We start from the raw sequence: 26,321 nt of genomic DNA, 5'->3' as shown, positions 1-26,321 counted from the left end.
ATCCTGGATGAAAAACTTATTCAGTATGTGTAAAGTAAAAAGAAGATGTAGGGGGAAAATCCATCTGGAACAGATGATATTAACACCAACACACAGATTTTAAAGAAAAAAGACGTGGATTTGTTTGAACTTACAGTTGAATTCTATCAATTTTCTTTAAATTTCCAAATCACAGATGAAAGGAAAAATAACAAGAAAAATGAAACAATATATTTTTCAGTGATAGTCTTTCAAAAAAAATACTGCTTTTGATATCTGTTGAAAAAATACTTCAATTAAATAGAGAATATCATTTAGTTACTTTAAAAATGTTTTTAATTTGCTCGAAAATCGCTGACAATGTTTATTAATTTTTCTTTATTTCTATTTTTTCTCTATCAAATGGTATTTAATGGCCACAAATATAAATGTGATGCTGCGCATGTGAAATCCCTGAATCCGCACTTTTAGAGGGGTTTTCTGTTTGATCTTTGATGATATATTAAATTGTATAAATATAATTTAAATTGCTCAATGTGTTCACATCTCATTGATTTAATTAATGCTCTATTCAAAAAAGTGATTTGTACATGTGACAGATAATTGTACTCATACTATGTAATCTCACATTTTGCCTTGTATTCTCATATTGAAACCTTTAGCAATTCATATCTTGTTCTTTCTCATCATCTTTTTCTTCTTCTTCTCCTTTCAGCTTTTCCCTTCAGGGGTCGCCACAGCGAATCAGTTGTCTCCATCTAACCCTGTCTTCTGCATCTTCGTCTCTCACACCAACTACCTTCATGTCCTCTTTCACTACATCCATAAACCTCCTCTTTGGTCTCCCTCTAGGCCTCCTGCCTGGCAGGTCAAAACTCCGCAGCCTTCTACCAATGTATTTGGCAAAAGTTTTACGTCGGATGCCCTTCCTGACACAACCCTCTGTACGTATCCGGGCTTGGGAACGGCACAATAAGACACTATCTTGTGCCGTCTTGCAGCAGTTGTGATTTTACACAGTAAAATGCTTTTCACCCCCTGTTTTGACTTCATCACAGCAAAGTATTAAAGTCATTGTTATAGTTGCTGACAGATCTTGAATCAACATTGTGCACAGTGCGTGCTCTGAATCCAACAAATTCAATTTCCCCCACTATACGCTTCTGAAAGTGAGATAACAGTAACGTGAAGAGGCTGCGGTAAAAGACAGCTGTGATACGGCTGTGAGAATCTGAAAAAAAAATACACCTCTGTTCCATGAAATTAGATGTTCTAAAGTCAAGCCAAAGAATGCTAACATCTCAACCTCTACCAAAACACTTCTTTCTATTTCTCTAAACCATGGTGAGGCGTACAGTTTAGGGATAGACGAAGTCAATAGGTCAGTCATTCATTGTTGTAAAATTGATACCAATCACGATTTCACAGACACAGGCTGTTGAAGGAGGTGTGTGTGTGTGTGTGTGTGTGTGTGTGTGGGGTTCAAGCAGATTCAAAAACAATGGACAGGATGTAGACACAGACAAAAAACAAGATAATTCAAGACAGACTGAGGCAGAAGCAGCAGAGCTGGTTGAGTCCTGATATCAATTGGTGAATTTATCATGGAAAGAAAAACATGAATAAAGAGAAGAGGCACGCACAACTGAGGAGTGTTAAGCTGTCAGATGCCAGAGTTTGATCACTGAGGAGATGAGCATCCTTAAAGGCCCTTAGTTTATGACTTCAACACGTCTCCCGTGGGAGTCTTTAGGTAGTGTCTGTACAAAGTCTGTTATACAAAACAGGAGTCGATGCTGCTTTAGGCGGTGTCTCAGTTTGTTATGCAATTGTTTTACATTCAACTACACCAAGAAATCTGAGTGGTGAAAGAGATGTGACCTAAAACTCTGAAACATAATGAAGCTCCTGCTGCGGTGGGGGGAATCTGAGTTCCGCATTTAATCTGTAACTTTTCATTTCAGGACAACCTCTTATCTGAGCTGATTCATTATCTCATTGTATCTTGAGGTTTCTAGGGCTAATGTCATCTCCCCAGACAAAGGTTTAAGACTGATGATCTGTTAAAAAGCATCTTAGTGAAATTTATAATGGCTAATGTCATGGGGAAATGTGACAGGAATAATGGAGGAGGTGGTTTGTTTAGCTCACAAAGAAAGCTTGATGAGTAACGTCGCTTGCAAAAGTCATAATTCTCTTCATTTGTGAGAATTTTGCACGCTTGTGAAAATTATAAAGATGGGTCATTTAACATGCCCACATTTAATTGCTCAGTCTTGCCAGTGGCCTTTTCTTTTACATGAGTTATTCTCCGCAATGTTTATCATCGGAGTGAAAACATCTAAATTGTCTGCACAAGTCTTCTTGAGTTCACACTGAGCAGCTTCAGCTTTCAATTTGCGCTGAGAATAAATTAGAAACAGAGCACATAAGAGGTCTGTGGTGTGAGTTTGTTTTCTAAATAAACCCTCAGTCAAACTTTGTGGTGGCGCGCAGCACTTAGGAGCTGTGTTAGGGATTACATCTGTTTGACTGCAACAGTCTCTGCACTCCCTCTTGGTGCAGTCCTCAGGTTCGCATGTTCTGCCAAGAAATCATGGTGCTTGAACACACACACACACCGACCCATTCACTATGGTTAAATGAAAGGGTGATCAAAGTAAGAAAATTCTGTAAAAGTGAGCAATTTTGACAAAGTAAACCAAAACGCTGCCAGCTATGAATGTCTCTGCCATTGAATGTCTCATTTTACTTAGAAATCCTGTCTCAGACAATATTCGCACTATTAAAGCAATTGAAAAAAGTATTTAAAAGGAGGGGTGTGTGGGTGGATACCTGCCCAGCTGACCTTATTTTGGCTCAGGATTTTTCCATGTTGACCATAAGAGGGTAAAAAGTACAAGACATGATATACATGAGTAGTTTCTTAACATTGTACTTCATTAGCAAGTAATTTCTCCCACAATATGCTTTTACCATGTAAAAATATTCTATATATGTACAGTACATATCTGTCACACACACACACACACACACACACACACACACACACACACACACACACACACACACACACACACACACACACACACACACAACATCCTAATTTCAGCAATATAGTATTTATTAGTAATAGTTTTAGTAGTAGTAGTCATCGTCATAGTACTAGTAGTAGTAGCAGTAGTAGTCATATGATAAGTCAAACAGCATTGTTTTGAAACTGTTAAGGAAATCACAAAAAACAAATCTGTTGCTTTTCTGATAAAAATTTGCTTAAATGTAACTACATTTTTTAATATTTAGAGTAAAACAAAACAGACGCTCAGCTAAAATAAAGAAAGACAGATTGGAATACAATTTCTAATAAGTGGCTGAAAGTAATAAAGACTTAGTGAAAAGAGTCAAAAGCTAAAAAGTTTGAGAACCTTTCAGATTGACTGTAGTCACTCGATACGATTATGTCAGTTACACTAGTTGCCTCATTGAGGGAAGATTAGTTGTTTAAGGTCAAATAGGCACCAGGAGGACCATCCTTGTACAACAGCAATGAAACATTGTTTAAACAAACTCATATATTGTGTCATGAAGTAGGATGTTAAGATTGCTTTATACCAAATGAGATCTAATGCAGGATGCCGTCCAGTGCGGGTCTGACCACCATACTGCTCGTTCAACCAGCGGGAGTTCTGCAGCTGTAAGTGTGTTTCTTCTGATTTTTTTTCCCCTTATCTGCTGAAATGTATACCTGCAGTTAGCATACTGAATCCCTGGGATTGCTCTGTCTGGGAACATACATTCTTAATTTGATGATGATGCAAGGCCAACTTTTACATGTTCGCAGACTGCAGGATCTACATAATAAAAACAGTAAACAAGGGGTTTTTTTTTGCTCCAAGTCTTAAATAACATATAAAATAAAATAAAGACTATCTGTTGTGTTTGTGTACGGGCATAATGAATATTACAGTGTATCATAAAATGTCTTTGTCTTTGCTTTGTTTAGTTCAGTTTGAAATGTTTATCATTATAGCAACAGAATCTTTAGTAGTTTGTGTTTAACATTCTAGGATTTCTCACCGCTGATAGGTACTCGGAGGCATTGTCAGTGATAATCGAGTTGTCAACTCTGCAAACTGGAACTTGTAGATGGATGCTGTGGCGGTGGCTCAAAGTAGAGGTAGTAATGAGGATGAAGCGCAGCAGCAGCATTATTGACAGGCAGAGAGGAGATGGGAAATAGTAAGTACCCGAGTGGACCTGTACCAGTTTGTGGTACTGGGACACACAGAAAGAATACATATTTTACTTGCATTCCATTTTATTTACTATCACGTGAAATCACTTTAAAGTTTATTTGGATAGACTCAGAACAGAGTCAATGCATCATTTTCCTTGACCTAATGTTGCTTTCAACCTATTGGTTGTGTAATTATGCATCTTTTATGCTGCTCTATTGCTCTTTATGTACTGTTTTATAATGTGAAACACAATAGAATACACATACAAATAGAAATTTTAAATAATAAATTTGGTCTCTCCCAAACTGGTCATCTTAAAGGGCTACAGGCTCACTAAGAATTACTCATGACTTTATTGCCCGTATGAAAATGACTTGACTTGAAAGACCAACTACACAGGCTTATTCATGCTGAAGCAAAAATTCCTCTCTTCAGCAAAACAAAAAAGCATTCAATGACTCAAAGGTTGAGAGAGGGGAGAAGAGAGTGGAAGCCACAAATCACCCAGGTCTGTCCTTTCATATCTCCATCCCCTATGGGCAGTGTGTTGCTCTCCTTTAAGTTTTAGACCAAAATGAAAAGGGACAGGTCCGCTTAAAAATTCCCACTCGCAATCATCAATAGCTGCACGGCTGTTCATGACCTATGTGTATAATTTTCCCTTCCTCTTTCATATTGGGGTCAGGTATTTCTAGTCCAAATGAAAGTTTAGCCTCTGGGCAGATATGTTAAGAGCCCATTCCAGGTGCATAAGGAAATACTGCTGGGTTTGAATGGGGTCAGGGGTGAGGAGTTCAACTGTTTTAATAAATCACAACAAGCTGTTTTGACAAGCATTCACTGTGATGACTGGGAGAGTGTGTGACTGCATGAAATATCTTTTCAAGTACAGAGACCAAGGTCTTTGACCTGATGAGTGCAACAAAATGCATATGTTTAGGTGCTTTTTAGTCCCCAATTTAACAGCCAGTTAGTTATTCAGAGGGTCTGACAGCTTTATCCTCCCATCTAAGAAGAGACAGAGATTTACCAGATGAAATGTTACAGATACCCCTGACATGTTAACATCCCATCACTGAAATGTTCAGTGTTTATCTGGGTTGTATGTGGGACTACAAATATGTAAGAAAGTATTACACTTTGGATGAGAATCTCCAAATACAGCAGCAAGGAGTGACAGATGGTCAGTGAATTCATCATTCAGTGTGTCAAATAAAGAAGACAAACATTATTTTCATAACTTTTAATCTCTCGCGAAAGGATATTCTAAAGCAAAATCAGCCTAGACAAGAACTCAAAGACACCAATATCCATAAAAAATGGAAAAGCAAGCACTGAAGGATATTTTTGGATTTATAATAACACTAATAATCTGACCCATGTTCCATTTGATTAATGGTGTTCCAATGTTTGAGATTATATTATGTAGAAATATTTCAGTTGTTAGCTTTTAACCACAGTTTGCCTGAAAACAACAATTTAGGTGATGCAATTATGTTATATGATAATATAATTAAGGTAGAATGCCATGGAATCGTCTAAATTTTTTTAGTTCACTGCCTTTTTACCTTTCCTTAAAGCATTTTTCATTGTTTGTGGTGCATGGATGAGGGAATCATAGGAAAAGGATATATGCATTTAATCCAGGAACACTTGTATCATACAGTATCTCATTGATATCGCTGTTTGCCTTCATTCTCCTCCAGCTGCGACGAGTTACTGTTAATGCAAACCAAACATCTTCTTTCTCTGTGAGTTCACATTACAGGCTAAAAGACGGGGATTTGTTGGAAAGCAGTCATGGGGAAATCAATGCATTTGTGTATGCATTAAGGTGTTTGATTGATTATTGACGGGCTTCTTCATTAAAAACAACATATGTTTGCTTAATTGTGCTGCAAACAAATGCAACCATTGCTCTTCTGTTGTATTACTGACAATACAGCTGCTTCAAGAGTGTGTTCTGTTGTGTTTGAAGAAACTAACCAACTGTAATAAATAAACAGAAATCACTGACCTAAAGTCCTAAGGAGTACAATGGAAAAACATAATCTGTTAAACAGGAGTGGTATATTCATTAAATCATTAAAAACACAAACACTGTGTAATTCAGTCTAATAAATTCATGATAATATTATTTGGCATGATTTCTGGAAACTGCTACAAAGTCATAAATACTTTCTGATCACCTATTTCAACTGTTTTATTTTATTTTCTGATTTTTAAAAAATATAAAATGTTTATTTAGCTACTTGGTTATAGTTAGAGAAAGATCATGGCCATGGCTAAAACAATAAAAGCAAAATACAACTCAGACACATCCATCTACCTCTTCCTGTAAAATACTGCAGCATTATAACAAACATCTTGTTGCCTCACTCTCTATTCTGTCTTCCAGAGAAAAGTATGCTACAACATTCTGCTTTTCAAAAATGACCACCTTAAGAAAAGCTGTAGCATAAAGGTGTTATTCAAACTTAATTCCAGGACTTAATCCAGTTTTGGCAGGAGGATTCGCCCCTTCCTGTCTGCTTCCATACCAAGTGTGTGGTAGGTCTGGTCTGGATTTTAATGGTGCTGTATGACATGTGTGTACTCATGTCAGCGACTGCCCCAAACAGTTGTAAACTGGCTGTTTATGAGGGCGAGGTGTTGTGAAAAAGTACCACATTTTTGACTTTCACACCATCTGGGAAAGAAGAAAAGTCAGAAGTGGGCAGCGACCATAGTCATGTATAACACTCAGAGGGAAAACACTTGTGGGATTTGATCCAGGGACCGTATGTATGGTATTTGGCTTTCAAAACCACACTCCAGCAGCTATTACTCTACACACACAGAAGTTCCTATAGCAAAATTTACATACAAACAAAAGCTATGGAGAAAAATATAACCTGATTTGCACATTTTACACATGTAAAACGGAAGTTCTGGAAAACCTGCTTGATAAATATGGTTCAAACAATCTCTTCCTGCTGTTTAGCATTATCATTTACTGCATACTCTCCATCAGATAATTTTGTGTGTGAACTGCAACTAAATGTTGTGTACATTGACTATATGTCCATCCAGACATCCCAACACTGCAGACAGGCATCTTTAGAAACTTGGACATCAGGTCTAGTTTGGGTGTGAAGATGGTTAAACAGTCTTTGGCTTGACAGTATACGTGTGACACAATGTTTTACAAATCACAATGTAGTTTATTGAAATTTGTTTTATTCATTTTCGCTGATTTTGTTTTGAAGCAGCGAATGCAACGGCGAACGACAGGTTGAGTGTCTTTCTTGCAAATATCATAAAGCATTTGATGCTTAAGGTGTCAAATAAAACCTTACGCAATCATTAAGTCATTTTCCTTGTCTGTTATTAAACAGGACTCTGTCAGCACACTGTGCTGGACTCACTAAGTACAGTGTATTAAATGATATTTCCCTGCTCCAGTACTGAATGCTACCCACATACTGACAAGTCAAGGTGCTCTGGTGAGTTATTACTTCATATCAACCTCTGTCATGAGCCACAGCTCATGGGGCCAAACCATCAATTCATTATTACCTCACCGCACTAAACAGTTCACTCACCAAGCAGTATTCACTTCAGCGTGGCTGGACCAGCCTAAATTGCAAAAGATCCAAAAGGCAAACCTTAATTGTCTGTGAAAAGAGGCAAATATTTCAAAGTAACATTACTATTAGAGGCTGTCATCCACACTGGCAATTACGCCACCGCAAATATTTAAATTTGTGGTTTTGGAGCAGACTTTGTGGGGAGTCATGATGTGCTAAGCAGTTCGGGGCTGAAACATGGATGTATTTGAGTTCAGCTTGGAAAAAAAGGAATTGAAACAAGCCCTTAGCGTTCAATGATGAACATGTCATTACATTAAAGTCAAGTGTGCCATGGTACAACAGATCTTTAGAAGGAAATACAGCTTCACATCATATACAGGGGTTGAGTTACTGTACCTATGGAAAATGGTAATAACTGGTTCCATATGCCTGTCTGAAGATATGACGCTTTTTCAACATCATCGTTTATGTTGAGTGATGGCCGTAGTATTTCATACAAACAGATGGGGGGAAGACAAATTTCTTGGAGGTATTTACTTACAGTGCAGTTCAAGAAAGCAGCCTATGACAACATCCTTAACTCAACGCATGGCGACACAGGGCAGTGGTTTAGTCATAGATAAAAGCTGGAGCAACATTTCTACCCTCATGAATACAAGTAAAGAATGTCTTGTTGAAGTTTATCAAAGTCAATCTTCTAAAAACACTGCAAGAAAACTGAGATTTAAACACATTCTGACAGAAAAACACAAAACAAATTTGATCCAGCACGAAAGAACATTCTGAGTCCAAAGTACAAATCCCTCAACTTTTTGAATGTCAATAAAGGGTGATACAGAGGGTAGGTAACCCTCCTGACTCCTCAGATTCCTCCTCAATAAAAAAAACAACCCTAAAACCTGTTGTGAAATATAATCGGTATTAATTATATGATTACAAAAACTTTTGCTGTGTACATATGTCTATAAATAATCCTGAAATACCCACTATAATATTAAAAATAAAATAAACTGCTGGGTGGTCATCAAGCCTGTGCACTACAACATTCTTGTGAGCCTTTCCAATCGATCTCGTTGCTCATGTCAGGACTATCTCTGCTCTGTGTCAAGAATCTGGAAATAGCTCTGGATGAAAAAAAGCTGACACAAAACCGGAGGATAGACAGACACAGCAAAAGTTAAACAGACAGACAGCAATACACAGAAAACTCTGTGTGTGTGTGTGTGTGTGTGTGTGTGTGTGTGTGTGTGTGTGTGTGTGTGTGTGTGTGTGTGTGTGTGTGTGTGTGTGTGTGTGTGTGTGTGTGTGTGTGTGTGTGTGTGTGTGTGTGTGTGTGTGTGTCTGTCTGTCTGTCTGTCTGTCTGTCTGTCTGTCTGTCTGTCTCTGTGTGAGCTGCCCAGTGCCGACTTCTGTTTGTCTGTTTGTTTCCATCCAGGATTCCACACTGACCAGATCTCGCGAGGTCTAAATGCAAAAGTGGTCACAAATGTCATTATGATGAGCCTGAACAAAAATAACATTACTTAAATGTACCAAACTAAAAAGGAAAGTGTTGTTTTACATACTCCGTCGCCGTAAGATTTCATACATCTTCATTTTGGTTTAAATAGGTGTGGAAGATCAGCAGAGTCTCAGTTAAGGCTCGGTTAATGGCAGTGAAAGAAAATATTTTATATTAATTATTACATTTACTACATAAAGAGGAAATCACAGGGGAGAGCCTAAATGTGTGTGATGCTTTTTCCAAGAGCCAGGGATTAAAAAAAACAATTGGATGAATGTTTTTGGTGAAAGAATTACAAAAAAAAGTCATGATAAACAGTAAAATAAAGCTATTCTGACTGAAGTTTTGGCTCATCAAATAACAGAATTATGATTCCATGGGAATCTAGAAATGAGCTAAGAAGGTGGAGGAGCTGGTGGTGACTAAAATAGTTTTTGTGTTCTTCAACAGGGTTTATTGATGACTTAAAATTCATAGCACTCATTGAAACGTTGGAGAAATCGTTAAGTCAGCTCTGGTTTGGCAGTGTGTGTGTCTGCCATTCATGAGCTCTACAAAACCTCAAACAATCAAACTGCTTCTTTCCCAATACTAAATATACAAATAAAAAAGATCACATTTACTTACTTTTCTTCATCACCATTTCAGCTTAGTGCTGACATGGTGTAACCGACCTTTTCTGTTAAGATTAAAAGCGGAAGATAAAATCTGAAGGACTTCTACGAGAGGGGGAATGAAAACGTACTTCTTCAGTAATACAACTCGATGATGCAGCAGTACAATAATGTTTATATGATGGTCTTACAAAGATGTACTTGCCTTATCGGATAAAACGTCATTACAGCCGACATTTCCAGATGGTAACTATCATCAATTTTGACAAGCAAACATGAAGGAGTCTTCCACAAACACTAAATCATCAGGATATCCACATAATCTTCTGGAAGGTTGTGTTTCATTTGGCAAAGCACTATCTGCATTTGACAGGGAAAAGAAATCATTATGTACAAAAATGTATTAAGTTGTTGTGGCAATAAAGCTTGTTAGAGGCCAAAATGAAGAATGGAATCCTTCAATAATTTTGCTACAGGCCAGGCAGGAATCTGTCCCCCAACTCCTGCTGACCACTGGGATCATTACTCTGGAAGGGAAGCATGCTAAATATGTGGATGCTCATTCAAATAAAAGTTATTTAAGGATCACATATTCCCCACAGCATCCCCTCAAAAAGTTTACAACAAATTCAGTCAATATATGACATATCTCCTCTGAATCTGATTTGCATCAAGTCTGGGTGAATTTCAGGTAATGATGATGTATCTGAAGCTACACTACAATTTAAAGGCTCAGTTCTTTTTTGCAACAGTACCTAATCACATCCTGAACGTAAAGTTACAGGGATTCAGAGAGACAGGAGATGAGACAGCTGGTCTCAGACGAGACTGTAACAGGGAAATAGTCCACCCACATAATAAGCCTCATTGTAGCATGTGTCCTTTGACCCCTCCAGGGATAATTAAGGACACATTTTAGTTAGGTCTGTCTTTGTATGACTTGTGTGCGTGCGTGCGTGCGTGCGTGTGTGTGTGTAGCTATGTGCCTCATCCAGTTCCTTGTACATGCCGACCCAACCTGCCCTCCGTATGTCCAACACCAGCGCTCCTGGGCTGATTGCCCGTATCACTTTCACTCACTTTCACTCACCAGCTCATACATACACAAACACACAAAAACACACACACGCATAAATACACACAGAGGCACACACCTTTCTAGACCAAGCCCTTGTAAAGGCACCTCCTTGGGGATTCGATCTGAAATGTACTCCTTGTTAGGGCTTGTGCTTGTGTGTGTGTGTGTGTGTGTGTGTGTGTGTGTGTGTGTGTGTGTGTGTGTGTGTGTGTGTGTGTGTGTGTGTGTGTGTGTGTGTGTGTGTGTGTGTGTGTGCGTGCCTGTTTTTCTTCAGCTGTTTCCTGCCAGCTCTGAGACCAACCGACTATGAAGCCCTCTGTCTTGCTCTATGCTCAAAGTTTGCTGCTTTCATGCCTCTAAATGACCAGAGTTTTCATATAAGGACTTTGGACAATGTCATCATAAACAAAATCTCACCATAAAGCTGTTACCATTAAAATGTGACTCTCTCTCTAACATAACCCAGAATTAAGCTGATTACAGGGAGAATGTTTCCAAAGCCTATGTGGTCTTCCCTGTCAACATTTCATAAGTGCTTTTCAGGTATTAATGGTATAATTATGATAGTATTCATTGGAAAATAACCACTACTCTACATTAATTTCCAAATAAAATAATTCTCTCTAATCTTAAAGATCATTACATAGTGGAGGTCACTGTTCAAATGTGAATATCTACATACAAGTCTGAATGTAAGCAGATATGTACTACTTACTGCCTTGCATGAGAAATGAATGCTATATGTTGTGTCTGATATAAAAACTACTTTTACACCAGAAATACACTTGAATCAATGATTCTAAAGCGCCTCAACTTCTTTATTAATTGTAAATGATGCTTTAATCAAAGAACTAGAGACTGAACAGACAGGATGCAGAAGACAGGGTTAGATGGAGGCAATTGATTCGCTGTGGCGACCCCTGAAGGGAAAAGCCAAAAGGGAAAGATGAGGAAGAAGATCGACCGTTGTGTGGTTGCAATACAGACATCCTACCAAAGATGGCGTCCACGTTCCCAACGAATGGGGCAGCAAGTAATCAAACAGTTTTCGGCACAATTGTTGCAAATGGTTCAAAGCCCACATGGGCCATCATTCAGACATCACTAGCCTTCAGGCCCCTTGTGTATGTGTGTTACGGGTCTATACACACTATATATACTGTATATGCATGCAACTACCAGTGTTTGCTGGAGTGGACTAACAATTCTCCAATGGGGGTTAGTAAAGTCGATTGTAATTTTACTTCTTAATCACAATACTTTACATTTAACACCTACCTGCTCCAAAGGCAAAGAAGAAGCTCTTATCTGGGTGTTCTTCTAGCAGTGCCTTGACCCTGTTCCCCATCCTCTCATTCCTCTTGTAGATGAGTTCCTGTCTAAAGTATCTGTCGATTTCCTGGGCGGTCAACCTCTCACTGGGTGGCAGTGTCACATTCTTGAAGTTAGGGACCTGAGGGTGAAGGGGGTGATGGTTCCATCAAAAAGGGAATGTGAAAAGACAAGGGAGATGAGAGTTATTTTGTTTTGTCTATTCCAGAGTTTTCATTCAGATCTCACAAAAAAAGACAAAAATCGACATTTTACAAAATTTACCCCCCATTTTGACAAACTACACATTACTGGGGAAAAGACAAGGATAGCAAAAGGGAAGAGAAGAAAGAACAGAAGAAATACATTGGCAATACCATTGAGAAGCTGATAAATGGGAGGGTGTAGGAATAGTAGTTAGGATGAAAGGTCAGTCAGAGGGTTAGGGCTAAAGCTAAAAGGTCAAGGGTCATGTCACCAGGACACTCTGAAAGCTCAAGGGGTTAGGGTGACTCTTAGCCTATTAACTAGAGCAAAAGTAGTTAGTCCATTACTACAAAAGAGTTTGATATGAAATGCAACAGGATTTGAAAAGATGATTTGCGATAAATATATAAGATAGGGATATAATAGATGAGTTGGGATGGGATGCAGTAGAACTGACCTGTGAGGTGTCATAACTTAAGACAATAGAGTTGAGATCTCCACAGTTGTAGTGCCTAATGAGGTCTTCAGTCGTGTATGGGACCTGTAGGATCCCGGCCCTTAATGACTCCTGCTGTAATAATGTCTGGTTCAAGGCAAAGATGACCTAGAATGAGATGATGACAACTTATTGACACATGAACATAGTACTGATACTATAGAGTTACTGGCCAATTATTTTGAGCACAGTGTTATTATTACATCCGGCAAAGGGGATGTAATGTAAATGTCAGTGTTTGTGCGTTCGTCTGTCCTTTACTTCGTTAGTCCACCAAATATCTTCGCAACCGTTGCAGATAGAAAGATGAAACAAAAAGCAAATTACTCAGGCGGCAAAGGGGATGAAAATGAGATGATGACCTTGACCATGAGAAAACTAGGTCAAGATCAAATTTCAACTTTTGTACACTCAGTAACCGGATAAGATAGAACGACGAGGGCGAAGGCCAGTGTGAGTAAGACCGTAGATAAAACCTAGTGCTTGATCTACCTATGCTTTGATTTACTCTGACCTATGAAAGTAGGTCAGGGTAAAATTTTGAATTAAGGGACTGCAACATCCCGCAACTTACCCTGACCTATCCTTAAAGCAGGTCAGTGTAAAATTTTGAATTCAGGGCTGTCGCTCTGACTGCCTTGGTTCTAGTTATCATTATTATTGTCGTTGTTGCTGTTGAAGACCATCTCAGCATGCTAGCAAATCAACATACTACACAGACTATATGTACCATGTGTATCACAACAGAACAGTCATGCAGGGCTGTTACGTGAATGTATAGAGTAGGATACAGACAAACGTTTTTCATCGTCAGTTCATGACAGCAAACACAGATGTGATGTAAAAGCCTGATAAGTGAATAAATCAGTCAGATTTATTAACGCACTAGGTGAGTAAGAGACAGCATTTTTGCCAGAACACTTTCAACTCTCCTGAAGAGATTCCAGTATTGTGCAAAAGTGAAATCAAGCTGAGAGGTACGTGGTAAGTGCAGCATGGATGCACATATGTGCACAGTGAATTTACCACACGTCTACACACAGCAAGACAAGATGCAGAGGAAACACCACTGCAGTCACGTCTCGTATGTTTTTATGATTCATTCATGTGCTTGTATGTATACGTACGAGTGTGTGTGTGCTCTCAGATTTTTGTCAAATAAACTAGATTAATATGCATACCCCTACAGCAACCAGGCCGACTCAATCGGCTGGTTTTTTTTTTCCTTGTTCGCTTTTCTAAGGTGCTCTGATGACACTTTTCTCTCTTGGCTGGACTATTGTGGGAGTCTTGGTGTAGCAGTGAAGAGGAGGAGAGGAGGGCAACGTGGAGCAGATGCCTTCTTGTCAGGGGACAAAGAACCCCTCCATCACCCTCTCTTCTTTCCTCTGCGCTCCCTCCAGCTTTCATCGGCCGCGCATCAAAGTAACGTTCTGCATATGAAAAGGGCCTCGTCTTTATGCCACGCAAATTAGCCTATCACCGCCCCTCCCCAACTCATTTCACAAAAACAACCTCACATCTGTGCCACGTCCGTGAAGGAAGGCCCTCATCTGCAGGGTCTCCCCTTTTTCTAAGCTCCCACTTCTCTTTCTCAACTTGCCGTGCCTTTCAGCCCCTTAAATCATGGCTGTGAAGGGGGGGGGGGGGGGTCAGATAAAGAGTAAGAGAAGGTTTGGGGTAGAAAACTGAAAGACAGCAGGAAAACATATTCAGTAAAGTGAAGAGAAACAAAAAACAGAAGTACACAGGAGGAGTGAAAGAGAGAAACCTTAATGAACAATTTCTTTTCTTTCTATTATGATCCTTCTTTTCTCTTAGTACACTATGGGTCAGTGGGTGCATTTTCCCATTCGGCTCCTTTCATCAGATCTGCCTGTTTCTTCTCCTCCGCTGCCTACACAACCCCCCGCCCCAGTCCGCCCCCCTCCAGCAGCACACACAAACACACAGACACACCCCTTGCTGATATCAAAGCAATCGGAGCCAATGAAAGTCAATAATTGTCCTTTGTCATGGAAATGTCTCCTCTTGTTGGGATGAAGTGGGGTGGGTGTCTGCATCCAGAGCAAACATCATCACAGTCAGATTCCCAAATGTGGAGTTCTGTGGTGTTTCAACGGCACAGCTGAAAAAACCCTTGCTGGTCTAGCTATGAAGTATGTTTGATGAGTTTCACTTTGGCAAGAAAGAGTGACAAATATGCTAAGTGGAGTGGCTACATTAATTACATTTAAGAAAACAATGGATCATTTAAAAAAAGTATATGATTGACCTGTTGAGGAGCGTAACAGAGAGAGAGAAAAAGATAGAAGCATTTAGTTGAATGTGAGGAAAATATAAAAGTGGCCATACATTTGCATAAAACTATGCAAAGACTGGCCCAACAGGGTAAAACAAGGTACATCCCTGAATTCAACATTTTACCCTGACCTACACATTTTTGTACCTCTCGCCCCCTGAAAATTTAGCTTTTTTATTTTCTGATTGAATCTCCTCAGGTTTACCTAAAAAGGTATACAGCGGCCCTCGTTCCTCGCAGTTAATGCATTCCAGGAACCACACACAGACCCAACAGCATTTCCCCTAACATTCATTTGAAAAACAAAAAAAGTACAAAATATTTCATCCGTAACTTTTCCAAATGCATTTATTGTGCATTTATTGTTTTTCCATTGCATTTCTGGAAGATTACCTCTGCCAATTTTAGCAGAGTATGAACATCTTCTATTCATGAGTGTCCTGATCAGCAACTTGATTCTCCTTTGCTCTGCTTTGTTGTTCTTGTTGAGGGTGTGGCTCATCAATACTCTTATTTTTAAATGACTGACTACAGACTAATGAAAAATGATTACATAATTATTATTATCTATTATTATTTTTGTCCTACAAATCCTCCAAACCAAGCCAGGCTTTAGTAAAATGCTATGAAGAACACTTAGCAGAAGTTTTTAATTAGGATGTCAGATGGACTCATAAATGCTGTATTGGATCCTTTTAATTACATACACACAAAAATGAAGAGGCTTTTAGTGTGGAGTAAGTACTTTTGTATTGATTAATGATACTAGCTTTAAAAGTTACAGCTGTTTTCTTTTAACAGGAGGACGTTGTGATGGTACAACTGTCTGCAACACCCAATTAAACATCAGGCTGATTTTGTTTCATGCTCAGGCGAGTTCAGGCTGAACACTGTCGTTTTATTCACCCCAGACATAACATGGGAAGACAACTTGAGGTATTTGATTTCAGTAACAATGTATTGTCAAAACATTGTGTCTGTATATAAATGTATAGGTCATATACATGAGCAGTGGCTCAGTGGTAGAGCATGGGTCGTCCAATGTTCCAAGATTGGTGGTGCGATTCCTGCTCCCACCCAAAAACACCCAGAGCGTGAACTGACAGTAGGAGGTGTCAGCTCGGCTCCGGAGCTCTGCCGAGGCGCCCATGAGCGAGGCACCCATGGACAAGGCGCCGCCCCCTTTAAGTTGTTTGGAGGCGCACCACAAAGGAGCTGCCTGCCACTCTACCTCCCCCTCACCTGCATGCCCAAAGGCCTTTTCGGTGTGTGATGCGGGCCTCTACACACTATATAGATGCGTGTAAAGCTACTAACCTGTGTGTAGAGTGTAGCCTTACTCCCCTCGGGGATTAATAGACTTAATAAAAAATGTTTTTAAAAAGTAAACTGTATGTGAGGTCCTGTCATTACATGAATGTGAACGGCTTGTAAACACTAAGATTTCCTCCTTGTGTGGTAAAGCTTCTGGCTAAGATGTTAATCTGGTTGTTCTGGCACCACAGTTTATATTTTCAGCGTAAGGTGTAGGAGTGCACTGTCTCCGTTAATAATAGTATATTGCCCAGTTGCAAAAAAAAAAAAAAAACGAAAAGAAGAAAAACGGCATGTCTGACAACTGCTGTCGTTTTCTTTCTGCCATAAAGTTACATATAAAAAGGGTAAAAGATAAACAAGATTGTCAATAATTTTCTTCAAAAATGAGCTGGGAAAGAAACACAAGAGCAGAACCAATAACAGACAGAAAGCAAAGAGATAAAGAGAAGGATAAACTCTGAGCTGATGTTATCAGTGAAATCTAAGAGGAGGAGAGCAGACAGAGAAGACGACAGACAGAAATAAACAGAGATAGGGATTCTGAGTTACTCCTGAGCGATGCTATCAGTGAAACATTAGTAAGAGCATTCAGCCCTAAAACAAGACCTTTCAGGAGCACAGCGGTGCTGTCGTACTTTATCAGGGCGGCAACTGTAAGCAATAGTCTGACAACTGCACCACACCTGCTTATTTGACTAGATTGTTTACTCTGTAATGCAGGATGCAGCCTGTAATGTAATTTCTTCTTTCAAAGTCTTGTAAAGTCAATGCATTTTAAAGTCACTGATGCCACACAGCAGGAAGGTTCTTGGTTCGATTCCACCTGGGGCCTTTCTATGTGGAGTTTGCATGCTCTCCCTACGTCTGTTCATCCAGCCTCCAACAATGTGAAACCAAGGTGAATAGGACACTCTAAATTTTCCGTACTAGTGACAATGACAGCGAATGCTTGTCTGTCTATTTGTTGATCTGCGATCAACCGTCGACTTGTCCCGGATTCAGATGCGTGGCTGAAGACGATATGATTTCTGAATGTGTTGTCTTCAAGAAAATGAAAGTGTAGAATCAATCACAAATCCAATTTTATTTATTTATTTATTTATTTTCAGATATGTTAATATAACAAACTTCACACCTTCATCACCTTTACAATATCAATAACATCCGAGAAAAAAAAGGGGGCTGACAGGTGGAAGCCAATAGGCTTGTGAAATTCCCGTCCCCCAGAATAAACAAACATCTCTCTCATTACAATATATTGTCAACAAACTCAGACGCTAAATGTCTTCAACCAGTACATACATTGAATTTTGACAGACGTTCATACTCTTATCCTCTTCCAGATATTAGCCTTTGTCCCAGATATAACCTAGAGCATGACCATGGTTACATTCTTCACAGGAACACAAGGTTTGTTAACATCATAGATAGTCAAAACAAGAAGTTGACCTTGCCAGTGTTCTTCACAAGAATATCATTATTATATTCACCTCTTTCAGAATACATACAGTGTTTATCCAAGAATTAAACAGTTTGTTACAGACAATTTAACAGTTTTACATGGTGTTATATTGTCATCAGATATCAACATGCACTTTAAAGTCTCAAACTTAATGTTGTCCCTCCAGGCAGAAATCCATGTCTTTGTTTTCATTAATCCATGTTTCTAACATTGATGATTTTGAATGGTTTCTCAACTGTTCCAAGTAATCCTTGTTGTGTCCATAATTGGTGTAGAGCTCCTACTATTGAAGTATATTTTTTGTACAGATCTTTGATGTAGTAACAACTCTTGTCCATCTTTATTGCTCAATTTTCACCAACTCCTCTGCACTCCTGATCACCATTGTTTTCATCTGCTCCGGAGAAAGCCCCTTTGTTCTGATGAAGATCCTGCAGTTGTTTGTCCAAGTGTTGTCGATCAACCCATTCTGTTTTTGAACTTTTTTAGTGAGATCAGCCTTCTTTTAGTGAGATCCTCATACATTTTTTTCCTTTCAATTTGAAGCCTCGTTTCAGAAGAACAATTTTTATGTTTATAATTCTGGAATTTTATCAGCACTGCAGGTGGTCTCCTACCTCCAGATGGCAGTGGATAACATGTCTCAATCTGGTCCAGATCTATAGTTATTTTCAGAACCCTCAGTTGAGAAATCACTTGTTGCTCCATAGTCTCGATGTCAGCGCTGTGCTCACTTCCATCTCCCCTGGCCACATCATGTGCGTAATTCCTCCGCTTGATTTTGATGCCAGTGACGATCACATCATTTATGCAAATGCTTGGTTCCAAATCATCCATTCTTTGTTGTCCCTGTTGTAAGACAGCAATACTTCGGTCTTTTTCATCTACTGTATGTCTTTCCGCATTTTCTTAATTTTGTCTTTCAATTCTTCCATGGCGGCGGCACGGTGGCGCAGCGGTTAGCGCTGCCGCCTCACAACACTGCGGACCCAGGTTCGAGTCCCGCTCTGTGCGGAGTTCGCATGCTCTCCCCGTGTCTGCGTGGGTTTTCTCCGGGTTCTCCGGCTTCCTCCCACCTCCAAAAGCATGCGCTTCAGGTTGATTGGCCGGTCCCAAATTGACCGTAGGAGTGAGTGTGTGTGTGTATGATTGTTTGTTTCTATGTAGCTCCGCGGTGCACTGGCGTCATGCCCGGAGTGTCCCCCGCCTCACGCCCTGAGACTGCCGGGATAGGCACCGGCTCCCCCGCGACCTGCGTTTGCGGATCAAGCGGGTTAGAAGATGAATGAATGAATTCTTCCATGGCGTCTAGCACTGGTCATAGCTTTTCTTCCAACTTTTTTATCAAAGTCACTCTTTAACTTATCAAAGTCGCTCTTTAACTCTTTCATAGAGGAGACCATCTGGTCTAGAGTATTCTCCGAAATTCCACTTCCTCTTGTCATTTTGCAGAGAATCAGTGAGAGTCAGTATGAGTAACACTCATGTGTTAATTTAATGCTGGAAGCCTGTCGAGGCCTGAAGTTTGGACTTAATTGACAGTATGTAATTTCTGTTTCACCACAAAAATGTTTAATAAACCAAAAGAAGATGGGATTGTTCTACATAAACAATTTGAAACTACAGCGCGTGCATCGCACGTCCTCGTGCATCAACGATTGCAACTCCACCTCATCGTGGATTTTTAGTACGCACATTATATTGGCTGATGGCATCCGCCGTAAGTGCACTTTGTTCCATCAGTCTCGGACTTTCATGAGACACAAAAGTCCTTAAAACAGTCGATGAGAGTGTGGGAAAAGGTAATACAGATAGAAGGTGATTCAATATCAGTATGGAGAAGGTTCATAAATGTTTAAATTACTGTTAATAATAAGATAAATAGATTACGATCTCATCACGGATTCCTCAATCGCATGTGGTTCCTGGAACGCATTAACCTCAAAGGACGAGGGCACACTGTAGCGGTATTTTGACTTCTTTCCAAAACATTGGTTCAGCTCTGAAATCCGTTATAAAGGTGTCTGCTGGCAGTAATGCAAGCCGTTTCAACTTGAAAGTAGTGACTATTTCAATATCCCATATTTGGGGATTCAACACAAATCCCCTGATTTTCAATCACAAATTGGGAGGTGGTAAATTGTGTGTATTTTCTATTTTGTCACATGGTGGGAAATGTTGCTCCATGTGGCGGGGCTGGCAGAAATGACAAAATTTCAATTAAAAACAAATTTATAATTTATAGATAAATGGGTGTGGGCTGACAGTTTTATATCTGCAAAAAATGACCACAGTCATTCATCACGGATTCACTCTCCATTCACACACACACACACACACACACACACACACACACACACACACACACACACACACACACACACACACACACACACACACACACACACACACACACACACACACACACACACACACACACACACACACACACACACACACACACACACACACACACACACACAGACACTTGCACACATAAATCTTTCACCACTGCACAAGTGAGCTTTCACTTTCTGGCAGAAAACCCACCATTTAAACATGGACACACACACACACACACACACACACACACACACACACACACACACACACACACACGCATACACCTGTCCGTTTGAGTTATCTATATTGTTTTTGTCCCACTATCCGACCTCCTCCCTTTCCTCCCGTCTCTCCTTTTCTCTCCTTCCAAACTCCCCCTGTGCACTTTTTCTCTTACTTTTCTTTGCCGCCTTGCTGACACCTCCACTCTCACTCCTCCATTCATCCTGCCATCATTTCAGTCCTCCCTTCCTCATCTCTTTGATCCTGTACATTCCCTCCCTCCCTCCCTCCCTCTCCTCTTTCCATCCATCTCTCCCACCCTTTCTCACATTCTCTCCTTTGATCCTATACATCCCCTCTATCAACCAGGTCTTTAAAGATTTGACCCCTGCATTCCTCAGGTCACTCATGACCTCCTTGCAGCATGTGTGTGTTTCTGTGTGTACACCTGTACAAGATTACGGCTTTTCGCTATGTGTTTGTAATGCACATTAATGCATGAACATATGTGTGTGTGGTGTGTATATTTAAATGTTTCATCATTGTGGATTACTGCGGCCTATGTGAAGAGCTCAGAGCAAACCTTTGAGGATAGCTTTATTAATTTCCCAATATGAGGCAAAGGAAAGGAAATATGGGGACAAAAATTTCCACACAATGGATGACAAGAATAGCAGCTAAAAAAGGCAAAAATGAAGATTGCTTTGCAAAAATCACATTGTAAAATCCTCAGAGTGCATGTTCGATAATAATAATAGTAATGACCTAAACCCGCTTTTTACAATCTTCTTGAAAGAAACCCACCCTCAGTTATAATTGAATTATCCTATTGCTTTTCATCCAAAACAGTTCAATCGATAAATATTGACATAAACTCTCTCACAGAGCCAGACAGATGAAGTATCTTTCTCAGAATAAAATTAGCTTTGCAGATCTCTCTAACTCTATCTCCAAAACATCTCACTTTGGCTGTCCCTCTGATGAACTAATTTCTAATCCTATCAAATCTGGTCACTCCTAGAGAAAACCTTCATTTCCACCACCTCTAGCTTGGCTTCCTGTCTTCTTTCCAGCTGCACTGCCGTATCTGTACATCATGACTGGTCTCACCACTGTCTTATAAACTTTGTCTTTCATTCTAGCGGAGACTCTTCTGTCATATAAGACAGCTGAAACTTTCCTCCACCCATTCGAGGCTGCTTGGATCTGTTTGTTCACCTCCTTACCACAGTCATCGTATTTAAAGTCCCTCACCTTCACTATGTTTTCTCCCCTTAGCCTCACTGTTCTGTCTCACAAATAATCTGCTTTACTTTAGCTAATCTTTATTCTTCTATTCTACAATGCACGCCATCACCTTTCTAACTATTACACCACCTGCCCCCTTTTTTCACTGTGGATCACAATGTCATCTGCAAACATGGTCCATGGGGATTCCAGTCTAACTTCATCTGTCAGCCTATCCATCACTTCAGCAAAGGGGAAGGAGCTCAGAGCTACCCAGCACACTGCTAACTCCCGTTAACACATGTCCATCCTTTCTATCCTGAATCACACTAACTTATTGCACATCCTTCCCATCTCGATTCCTCTGTCTGACAAATCTGTAGAGATCCTTCCAAAGTGTCAAACCTGACAGACATGTCGTCATATGCCTCTTGTTTGGTGTTTGCCATCTCCACTTTGGTTCTATGTTGCACCTCAATGTATTCTCCTCTCCTCTCCTCTCCTCTCCTCTCCTACTTACCTTTGGAATCCTGGAAAATAAATTGAGCCATCTGCTAGTTCTGGCCTAGCCAGCTCCCAAGCTGTATGCAGCTTTTTGCCTGGTTTCATACAACCTTTACATTTATATCAAAGTTTGTGTTTTTTTTGGGGGGGGGTTATGTGTGTGTTTGCTTTGTTTGAGTTTAATATGGTATTTTCTTCAAAAGCGTATGTGTGTGAGAGGGAAATAACGTAGGTTGGGGCAAGATCATTTGAGTAAACAATGTGCGTCACGTTCGCTCTCAAAATGGCAGAAAAAGCACAGCAAAACGAAAATGTGAAGATTGGTATAGTTTATATTTTTTGTTGAACATAATGTCAAGCCATCCTGCCTTACATCTCAGGCATTGTTAGTGATTTCAAGGCTTCAGATCTTCAGCGCCACTTCAGTTCACTCCATGGTAACATTGACCAGGAATTTACGAAAGGGACTGAAGTTCGCAAGAACAAGTTGGTCCCTCTGAAGCAAATATGGTTTTTCAAAAAAAAATACGAAGCTCTCAGAGATTGTAACTCTTCCATTGTGAATAACCAAAGAATTTAAACAGGACAAGCACAATGTCAGATTTCAACACCACATAAATCTCTTATGTGCTTGCACACAAGGTGCTCTGCTTTGGGCTGTATTACAATGATGCAGTTGATTCAGTGGATCACGCTGACGGCCAACACACAAACCGCATTTATATGAAGCGGCTACACTCCTTCTCTCTTTCTCTTTATTTCTGGGTTCCCTGTGTTTCCTTCTCTATATATCGGTCCCAATCCTCTCTCTCCCTCTCGCCCTGTAAAAACATTCTTGTGGAGCGCATTTACCTTAGTGCCCAGACACGGCCAAATATTTAGGCTGTCACATGGAATCAGACTCAAACTAAACGGCTGGAGGTCTGCGTCCACGTGCACGTGTGCTTGTGTGTTTTTCTTTGCGCATCGGGAATTTTGTTGATAAATATCTAATTATTGGGGCATAAGGATTTGTTCTTTTGCATTATTGTAAAGCAAATATCTTGATGTCATACTGGTCTCTCTTAATGAATGTTTGTGAACCAAAGACGTGATCAAAAACAATTCCGATTAGGTTTGGTATTTAATGGAATTATCTAACTGTTAATTATCATTTTAAAAAAACAGAGTAGAAGTGGTTCCACATTCAAAAATAGTCAGTCAGTCAGTCATCAGATTACCATCGCTATATCCGCTGCAGCGGGTCACGGCGAGCCCATCTTGGCGGCATAGGGCGTGAGGCGGGGGACACTCCGGGCACGACGCCAGTGCACCGCGGAGCCAAACACAAAGACATACAACTATGCACACATACACTCATTCCTGCGGGCAATTTGGAACGGCCAATCAATCAACCTGAAGCGCATGCTTTTGGAGGTGGGAGGAAGCCGGAAAACCTGGAGAACCCGGACACACACAATTGTCAAATACTCTGACATCAAGTGTGTGAGAGATGAAAAACGTATCCATGTATATTTCTTTCTGTTACACATGAACACACACATACAAAATCCGGCAGCGCAGTTACTAAGTCCATCGGTCCAGTAAGTTAAAGCAAAAAAGTGATATAAAACAGAGCAAACCACGAGGAGAACAGTTAATATGGTCTACAACTTAGTTTGCCATAAGAACGCTGGCAATCTTAAGGACGACATCAGTCAAGAGCTTCACCACAAAGCTGCTTCATACTGAGACTCAATCAATATAGCTGCGAATACTTAGCATGAATCCACACTGACATATTGTATTCTAGAATTCATAGTGTGAGCTTTATTGTGTAAATTGAGACATTATCAGGAATCATCACAAGTGAGAAACTTGGGTATGTACTTATTGGTTGAGTGAGTTAAAGTTAGTTTGTTTTTTGAAACACACACTTCCAAAGATGCACAGAAATGAATCATTCATGCTTCTTCCACTCCCACAACTGTCAGTCTGAAGTTAGGATTCATTACTTGGAAACTTTTAGAATGATTCATACTCCAGGATAGCATAAAAGACAAACACATGTATACATCGCTTCCGGTGAGGTGAGACAGTTTGACCTTTCCACCCGCACATGGCTCTAAAGGTCACTAATGGATTTCCTACACTGACCGCTCCATTACTAAGATCACATCAATAACATTTCTTAAATTGTTTAAAATGGGGGAGAAACATACGATTGAGAATATTTGGAGAAAGTATTCACACAGAAGACTGCTTTCAGAGCTGAATTTTGTATGTTATGACTAGGCAGGATTGAAAGGCTTATACTGTATATGCATGTTCAAAACTCAGAAACCCCAAATTATTTATTTTCATTTGATTAGCCTAAAATCTATGGTAATTACTCGCTACATTTCATTTTATCTATTGAATCTATTAGTTCTGAAAACTGTTTGGCCTTGATAATTGACTAAATCCATGCATTTTCTCTCTAAAAAGAATATATCATACCTTTCTTCATGGCAGTGACTTGTATTTTTCCAGTATAGATATAATTATAATTACATTTCATTTATCCGGAGAAACAAAGTCAATGGTCCAATTTGTACTGCGCTTTCAAATCAACCAACATTAGAACAGACTGTCCAACTTTGGAAGTGCCCCATAAAAATGTCTAGGGAGTTTTTTGCAAAATCCTGTATGCATGTAATTTTATTGTTTTGAGTTAGTGGATAAATTGACAGTAATGAGTTCAAGACAATTAACAAAGGGACCGGTTACAGGGAATCCTTTGTCCAGAATCTGTAGCCAGTTTAAAGATTTATTTTTCATTTTAGAAGATTTTTTTTATTGTCAACAATGATGCCAATGATCAAATGATGATGAGCGGTAATGAAAATCACATAAAAAGAAACATTCGTCACCATTCAATGAAAATCATGTATCTACAGCAGTGGTGATTAATTTTTTTTTCCTCAGACAAACTCGAGAATAAAATAATCCAGAAAATTATCTTGTGCAGCCTGTTGGATTAACTGAAAATTGCCTTGCCCAAAACCGTTAAACAGGACTGTTCTTCTTAGCTCAAAAATGGTGAATGTTATTGAAATATGTGGTTTTCAGACAACAAATAGTGTGTGAAGGGCCTAAATGGTGTAAAAATACAAAAGGTATTGATTGAACATTTGCCGCTGTTTGCTTACTATTCCATAGATTTTAGATTTAATAGCTGAAGGTGAAGACTCACATTACAATTCCGTTAAGGTGGTTAGATATCAGGATCTGAACTCGTGCGAGGACCTATTTTGAATTGATGCAGTTCCTTTGTAAAAGACTGCCTTTGGCTTTATAAAACACCAAATCTTCTAATCAGGATGATAGGTTGAATTTTTGTTCTTGGCACTGGACAAGAAAACTGGTGGACAGCAGTGTCAAAAGTAGATCTCCAGCTTTTGACGGCAGATGTCAGATAGGCTGCAGGAATTACCTTATTTATGAGCATTTCCCTTAAACCAGGGATATACACCAAAGTGAACAAGCCCACTGACATCATGGCCATAAGCCATTACTTCACTGATATAAACAAAAACACTGACGCAAAACACAACAGCATTCTCAAATCCAACCTTCGACGCCATCACCAACAGAAACCCTATTATCCACACATGCAGGATGAGTCATGGAAAACAGAATTTGAACCATCCGCGAAATATATCTGTTTGTTGTGATAGAATCATCAATACAAAAGACAGAAGGTTGTGAGAGAGGCAGAGGAGCAGGATGTGGACAAATTAAAAGACTGGCCGAGAAAGACAGAACAGAATGTGAGAGAGAAAAAAGTTGTTGTGTAGACATCTACCATGACCCACAGTCCCATGACCACAGACAAATAAACACCAAACAAATATGAAAAACATCTAAACATCCCAACTGTCTGGAGTTACAGTATGTTTTCAGAAATGTGTCCTTTACCACTGA

General features: G+C 39.7%; 1 protein-coding gene across 2 annotated transcripts in view; it reads right to left on the bottom strand.

The window, feature by feature from the left end:
* trabd2a (TraB domain containing 2A) overlaps positions 1–26,321 on the bottom strand; it is a 56,718-nt gene that overhangs the window by 14,157 nt on the left and 16,240 nt on the right. The window contains exons 3-4 of one of the 2 annotated variants that reach the window (XM_068335073.1): positions 12,961–13,107; positions 12,264–12,438 (exon numbers count right to left, since the gene is read on the bottom strand). In XM_068335073.1, the coding sequence (XP_068191174.1) occupies positions 12,264–12,438; positions 12,961–13,107 (322 nt within the window). The remainder of the gene's footprint in view (positions 1–12,263; positions 12,439–12,960; positions 13,108–26,321) is intronic. The other variant, XM_068335074.1, reaches the window with a different exon arrangement.

This window comes from Antennarius striatus, chromosome 15 (assembly GCF_040054535.1).
Source record: "Antennarius striatus isolate MH-2024 chromosome 15, ASM4005453v1, whole genome shotgun sequence".
Classification (NCBI taxonomy): domain Eukaryota; kingdom Metazoa; phylum Chordata; class Actinopteri; order Lophiiformes; family Antennariidae; genus Antennarius; species Antennarius striatus.
The sequence above is the reverse complement of the archived record's forward strand: the minus strand, read 5'-3'. Positions and strand labels throughout refer to the sequence as shown.